Source organism: Ahaetulla prasina, chromosome 3 (genome assembly GCF_028640845.1).
Source record: "Ahaetulla prasina isolate Xishuangbanna chromosome 3, ASM2864084v1, whole genome shotgun sequence".
NCBI lineage: Eukaryota > Metazoa > Chordata > Lepidosauria > Squamata > Colubridae > Ahaetulla > Ahaetulla prasina.
In genome coordinates, this window is record NC_080541.1 from 219,014,960 (window position 1) to 219,022,686 (window position 7,727).

General features: G+C 43.5%; 1 protein-coding gene across 1 annotated transcript in view; it reads right to left on the minus strand.

Moving 5' to 3' along the window:
* Positions 1 to 7,402, minus strand: part of GATA5 (GATA binding protein 5) — a 49,737-nt gene extending 42,335 nt beyond the window's left edge. The window contains exon 1 of the mRNA XM_058176712.1: positions 6,893 to 7,402. Within this exon, the coding sequence (XP_058032695.1) occupies positions 6,893 to 7,402 (510 nt within the window). The remainder of the gene's footprint in view (positions 1 to 6,892) is intronic.
* Between the last annotated feature and the right edge of the window lie 325 nt (positions 7,403 to 7,727).

Below are 7,727 nucleotides of genomic sequence, written 5' to 3' on the forward strand. Positions count from 1 at the left end.
AAGTTTAAAAAAACGGAGAAAAGTAATACCGAAACGGCTAAATCCACCACCACCCCTCTCCGGCAGTATTGCCACCAGTTTCCCTGCTCCGTTCAATGGGGAAAAAAGTCTAGGGAATTTTATTTGGAATAAATATAAGGCTAAGAATAGGCTGGCAGAAGGAGGAAACTTACAAGGGCTCGGCCCTTATAAGTTATTTTTTCCTGTACCCGTTTTAATTTTGCTTCTCACACACACAAACACACAGTTCTTTAAATGCACAGCCCTCAACAAGCCATAGTCCTTCCCCAACTATACAGGCTTTTGTATTTTCATATTTTTTTTAAAAAAACAAAAAACAAATTTGGCTTCAACTAAAATTGAGAACCATCAAGATATCCAAACCTTTGGAAGAAGCATTTTCAATGTACAAGCTTTAAAAAAAATGCTCCAACACTGACATCAGAATAGGAGTTTAAGTCCTACTCTTCCATTTAAGTCCTACTCTTTGCCTCTTCATTCAGCTTTCTCTCCCATGAATTTTCCTATGGGTTGAAATTATTTCCATTTTTTCCAAAGGAATTGAAGTTGAACTAGTCGCCCTTATCTTATAGCCAAAGGATGAAAAATTAACACTTGGTGGGAAGATTTACAAGCTTAGAGAAGTGTTTCTGGATTTCCAACTCTCAGAATTCCCCAGCCAGCATGACTGGTTGGGGAATTCTGGGAGTTGAAGTCCACACATCTTCAAGGTTGAAAAAAACACTGCCTTAGAGTAAGGTGCTAGTCCTTTGATGGCAAATGAAAGAAAGAAGAGGGACGGAAAGGGAATTAAGTTCTATTTGGATATGTCTAGTTTAATAAAAAGACGGACTAGGAGTAACATGATATCAATCTTCCAATATCTCAGGAGCTGCCACAAAGAAGAGGGAGTCAAGCTATTCTCCAAAGCACTTGAAAACAGGACAAGAAACAACAGATGGAAACTAATCAAGGAGAGAAGCAACTTAGAATTAAAGAGAAATTTCCTGGAAGTTAGAACAATTAATCAGTGGAAGAACTTGCCTCCAAAAGCTGTGGATGCTCCAACACTGGAAGTTTTTAAAGAGATTGGACAACCATTTGTCTGGAATGGCATAGGGTTTCCTGCCTGAGCAGGTGGTTAGACTAGCAGACCTCCAAGGTCCCTTCCAACTCTTTGTTATTCTTTAACTTCTCAGGAGTGAAACCTTTCCCCAAGGCCTACATTTGGCTGGTCTGAATGTTATCTAAAGAACTTATTTCCCCACTTGGGCTGGCTTTTTTTTTTTTTTTTTGACAGGCCCTGCAATGAGGGGAAGGTGCGGGGAGATCCAGAGGCATATTATGCTGATGAGGTATGCGTGCTGATGTGTGCACACACCATGCCCAGGTCAAATCTCAAAGTCACAAACTCCAAAGTACACTTGGCAACAGGTCAGGCACGTTCAAGTCAATGCATGTTAGGTTCAATTCTAGCTGGGTGGCACCAGTTTTATTTTTCAGCATCTGCCTGACATGATCCGGGAACTAATGAGACAAAACTTAGATCCTTCTTTAAAACCCTGCAAATACAGTTCACCATTCTACATTTCTCAGCCTCGCCAAGGGCATTTCCTATAGAAACTAATTAATGGGTACTTGGTCTTCCTTTGGAATTCACCATTAAGAGCTCATCAAAACTACTTTCCTGTAATGACTCTGTGTGAAGAAGTTTCCATCCCACACTTAAAACCTTTTAGCTTTTTGTGTCTATCTTTGGCCATACCATCATAGTAAGCTGTGACTTCTGTTAAATTGGGGTGTGTTGCCGGATTGCTTAATAATGTACAGGAATGATAAAAAGAGATATAATTATAAAGCAGAAAAGAATTTGAAATGAAGATGTATGTAAATAGAAATTTGGGGCTGCTCAAATGCCATCTTAGTCTGAATTGAAAATGGAAACAACAAGAGAGTGAAAAAGGAGAGAGAAGTAGAGAGAGGGAAGGAGGGGAAGTAGGTAGGTAAGGAAAGAGAAGGAAAGAAGAGAGGAAAAAGGAAGGGGAAAGAAGAGTGGGAGAGAGGGTTAGAAAGGGAGGAAAGAAGAGAGAAGTGGGGAAAGAGGAGAGGACATATAAAAGGGAAGGGAGAGGAGGAATGAGGAAAGTAGAAAGAGATAGAAGGAGGACGAGAAGGGGAGAGGAAAGGTTGTGGTAAAATAAAGGAGAGGAAATGGTAAAAGAGCAAGCCTGAACAATTAACAAATGAAAGTAAAAAGATAAGATGAATGAATAATGATTAATGATGGGTAAGAGACTGTACATTTAAATATGTTGATGAAAAATAAGAAACTTGGGGTGTGTTACTTTGTAAAATCTCTTTGTAAGTCCTTGAAAAGATACTAACCTACTCCCATACCTGTAATGCAGAGAAATATACTACATGGAAATGTCTATGAAGATTCTCAATCATTCAAGTCAGTTATCACAAAAGTGCCTTTTCTTCTTCTTTACAAAAGGCAACTGAACTTTCTTGTTGTTTTCTCTGAAAATGTTTGGCTTCTCATCCAAGAAGCTTCCTCAGTTCTGCTTCTTGGATGAAAAGCGAAACATTGCCAAAGTGGGGAAAAAACAACAACCAAGAGAGGCCAGTTGCGTTTTTCAAAAGCACCTTTGGGACAACCATAACCTGGATGATTTGAGAATCTCCACGGATATTTAAGGAGGTTCTTGCTGGATTTGAGAAGGGTCTCCACCAAACTGGAGAAGCTTCTTGGATGAGAAGCAAAACTCTTTCAAAGAGGAAAAAGAAACACAAAAACTTCCAGTTGTCTTTTGGAAAAAACACCTCTGGGACACTCAAGTCATTTAGAAAAAAAATCAGAAAAAAAAAAACCTAACGGACATAGAATCAAACGTAACTGATCCATACTTAAGCAGTGAGAAATAAGGGGAGATATATGGACAACCAGATTCCCACGTTTGCTAAATAATGTTGTGTGTTTGTGTGGACTCAAGTCATGCTTGTCTGCTAAACATCTCACTGCTTAGCACAATCTACAAATGAGACTTGCAAGTATCTTTTTCCACCTAAGCTCTTTTTTTAAGGCAAATGTTTTGTTAACATTCAAGGTCATTCAGTCATTATTGTATAGTGACTTTCACATTAAGAATAACAGAATTTAACTGCTAAAACTCCATCCCACCAATCATGTTAGAACACACCAGAACTGTTCTTTACAGTTTCTAGTTGCTCATTGTTATAGAAATTATTATTTTTTTAATTCTTCAAGCAGCATTTGGTAAAAGATCCTAGAACAGGGGTCTACAAACTTTGCTCTTTTAAGACTTGTGGACTTCAACTCGCAGAGTTCCTTAGCCAACTTTGCTGGCTGGGGAACTCTGGGAGTTGAAGTCCACAAGTCTTAAAAGAGCAAAGTTTGCAGACCCCTTTCCTAGAACATAAGGTTCTGGCAACTATAATGATTTATTAAATGTATTGGAAGCCCATTTTATCAAAGTAACTAGACTCCCCACCTTCTAACTAACATGTTATAACTCATCCCCTTGTAATGCCACTGGTTCACACAGATTTGACACCATTACTGAATAAAGCACAAAACTGGGAAATACACCTTTGTTAAATTAACTTAAGTGCCTGAGAAGACTCCATAGTATAAATCAAATGTCAAAACCCTCTCATCCAAATGCTTTTGGCAAGTAATCAATAAACCCTTGACTCGGAGACGACTTCCGGTATCCAGCGGCAACGGACGTCTGGAAGGCTTCTCCTGCCTCCAGCGCCCGAATCCGGCCGCCGCCGAGGCCCTCAGGGGCCAGGTGTTCCGAAAAGGACACCTGCCGCACGGACGGCTCGCCAGGGGTCTCCCAGCCGACATACAGGACTGTGGGGACCGATGCTGGCGCGTCCTAGGCTCGGCGGGGTTCGGAGGCCACAGGCCGCGGCCATTATTTTGGTCGTCGCCTGGGCCGCTGTGCCCAGTGACACCGGGGCATTGGATCTATAACTGCAGCAGCCTGGTGGTGAACAGGGCACGGAGAAGAATTGAGGAGGAGAAGGGAAGGGAATATCGGTAAACGTGAGTGGAGTGCTCCGGAGTGCGGGGGGGTTTTCTCTCCCCTGCGGTTGGAAGGAGCACGAGTTATTCTGGAGAGAGGAGAACTTAAAATAAGAAGATTACCGGTTTTGTGGAGCTCTGGAGAGAAGAGGTGATGGAGAAATTTAGGAGGGAAGGTTTGAGGCCCCCCCTCCTTCTGGGGAACAGTGGTGGCGTCCAGCTTCCGCCTTCACTATGAGAATTTTGATGACATCACTTCCCTTCGGCTTCCTGGTTGACTAACTGTACTCTGGACTCGTTGCTCCTGTGAGTGCCCCCTGGTGGATCCGGAGGAAATTACAAGGATACTGTGCCTGCCTGAGGATTTTGTATTTTTTTCCTTAATGGCAAAGGTCAGAGACCAACTGCTGGAGAGATGGAGAGAATTTTGGAAAAGTTATCTAATATGGACAAGAAATTGGATGAAATAAGAGCAGAAATTGTGACTATCCAAAAGGATTTAAAGGATACTCAACAAGTTTCAGCAGAAAACAAGCAGAAAGTGGAAGGTTTGGAGGGTGAGATCACGGGCAGTGCAGAAAAGAGAGGAGACGACAGGCAATGCTGTGCTTGGACTACAGATGGATAAAATGTCTTATTTCCTTAGGTTTCAAAATTTGGAAGAAGTGGACCAAGAAGACTTGAGAGATGTTGTGACTAAATTGTTGGGAGAATTTCTTGGGAGAGGTGTTGATTTCATGAATTGGGATGTGGATCGAGTTTATAGAGTTAATTAGCAATATGCACGCATGCAGTTCCCAGAGAGGTTCATGTCAAATTTGTGAGAAGAGGCGAGAGATGAAATTCTTAGAAAACATAGGAGTGGGGCACTGATTTACAGGGGCAGGAGATAGCCATTCTGAGGCAGATTCCCAGACAGGTACGTGAAAAAGAAAGAAATATTATTTTTGTCAAGCAAATTGTACCAGAAGGAGTGGGCTTCAGATGGCTGATGCCAGAGGATTGATGATTTTCCGGGAGGGCATTACGAAAAAATCAGTACAATTGCGGAGGCTACGGCCTATGTGGAGGAACACAAAGCCTTCCTGGAATCAGATGACCCAGGAATTGAAGAAGGGGAGGTTATAGATCATGGGGCTGAAGCGGCTGCCGCTGTTGCGGCCCTGGAGTTGGGTCAGGCTGAACCCAGAGTTCTGAGATCCAAAACTAGGAAGTGATAAAGATATTTGGGATTGTGTTGGTTTTCCTTATTCTCTTTTGTACGATATTCTGTTTATTCTTGACTCTTCTTTATTACGTATTTAAAATTTGCAAACTTAGCTACTTCGTGTCACCTGCTTGCCTTATGGCTGTTGTATGTGTTAAAAAATTTGAGTAAAATTCTTATTTTAGATAAGAAAAATGAAAATTTACCATACCTGATATGTATTTGTATAAACCTTTTTTGACTAATAAAAACTTTTTGAATAAAAAAAAAAATAAACCCTTGACTCCAGTAACAAGGAATTCAATCAAAAGGAAGTTGGAAGATATCTTGGAGGTCTTTCAATCCAACCCCGTGCTCAAACAACAGCAGGAGACCCTACATCACTTAGCCATCAATAGATTTGTTCTCTATAAGAGCAATGCAGTGGTACCCAGTTGTTTCCACAAGCTTTCTTGTTTTTTCAAGGAAACCTTTAGGAAAATCATGATAATCTTACCCCAATGTGGATTTCCACATGCAACACAGATGTTGCTCCTAAATGAAATCTTCCCTTTTCTCAGCACAGAATTACTTATCCAACATTTTCAGCTCTTGGTTGAATTTCATTTACCCTCCTCACTGCCCACCCACCCCCGTGAATCCTGACTATGGCATGCATGAATCAAACTTCTCTGCCTTTTTTTTTTTTTGGTGACTGTTCCCAAGCTCTGCATTTTACAAAAAAAGGCTACCGGAAGTGAGGACATGAAACCTTTACGTCACACCAGTCTTTAGGCCTAAATCACCGGTGGCAAATCATTTACAAGACTGGCATTGCTACAATTGGGGATAGGAGCGCCAGTTTGGTCTAGTGCAGGGGTCGGCAACCTTAAACACCTTAGCCACAAAGGTCCTAACCAGAAGCCTCCGTTCAATTCTGGAGCCGACCGGAAGTCCGGTTCCGCCATCATAGTCACCTCCTAGCACGGCGTCCTTTTTCCTCTGCTGACCGGAAGTCCGGTTGCCCCACCATAGAGTCTCCTCCTACCAAGGCGTTCTTTTTCCTCTACCTGTCCTAACCAAAAGCCCTATCAATTGTGGTGTCGACCAGCAACAGGGAGCCACAGCAGAGGGATGAAAAAGCCACAAGTGGCTCCAGAGCTGCAGGTTGCTCTGGTCTACTGGTCTAGTAGTTAACACACCACCAGGCTAGAAAGCAGAAGATCATGAGTTTGAGTCCCATCTTAACCATGAAAGCCAGCTGGGTGATTTGGGCCAAACACCAGGTGACTGTGAATTCTAGCCTCACCTTAGGCATGAAAGCAGCCGGATGACTTTTAGGCCAATCACAAGGTGACTGTGAATTCTAGTCTCACCTTAGGCATGAAAGCAGCCGGGTGACTTTTAGGCCAATCACAAGGTGACTGTGAATTCTAGTCTCACCTTAGGCATGAAAGCAGCCGGGTGACTTTTAGGCCAATCACCAGGTGACTGTGAATTCTAGTCTCACCTTAGGCCTGAAAATAGGAGGAAGGTGTGTCGACTATATTCCCTGCTTTGACCTCTTTGTAAAAAAATAAAAATAAAGGCGGGTTCAATCAATACATCAATAAATGCCACATACCGAACGATCTCCGGCCCGGCAAGACCCCTTGTCGCGTCTGGAGGCTGTGGAAGACGCCGCTCTCAAAATGGTTGGCAGGCCAAGATGGCGTCATCTCCGCTGGGTTCACATAAGCGCCAGGATACGGGCTGGAGTAGGATCCATTGACTGAACGCATCAGAGTGTTCCCATACTGATCCCGGCCTCCGGCGCCCAGCAACAGCGGGCTTTGGTAGCCTCCGTCTCGACCGGCCGTGCTGCCCCCGGGTGGGCTGTGGGTGTAGGAGAAACTGGAAGGTGGGTGAGGGCTGCTAGTGTTGAAGTGAGTCGCCTCAGCAGTGGCCGGTTGACCCCATCCGGGGTGGCTGCCCAGAGGATGGCCTTGGTGGGTGGGATCACAGCTTTGGAGGTGGTAAGGGAGGCCCTGGAGCACAGAGGAAACGCGACTGGTGGGGACGTAAACAGCCGGGCTTGTTGGGGTATGCAGGAAATTGCTGGCATCATGGGGATAGGCTGACTGGCCAGGATTTGGAGCAAGGGCCAAGCTCTGATACATTTTATATCCTTCACAACGCAGTTCACTTGGTCAAAAAGCAGCAGCGGTAGGGGTCGCGGGGATCACTCCGTCAAGGCAAGTGAGCAACTGGGATGGAAAGGACCGGAAGAGGAATAATACAAAACGTTTGGCTTAAAACTTCTGGAGCTGGTTACAATCGAAGGAGTTTTCAAGCACCTGAAAAAGGGAAAAAAGAAAGAAAGAAAAAAAAATCAAGATCGCAGTTCGACCCCTCAACCTACTTAGCTTCTTGGAGATCCTTGCTCTACGACATGACCTGAGTTTAACTCACAGAATCATCTGTTACAACGTCCTTCCTGTTGAA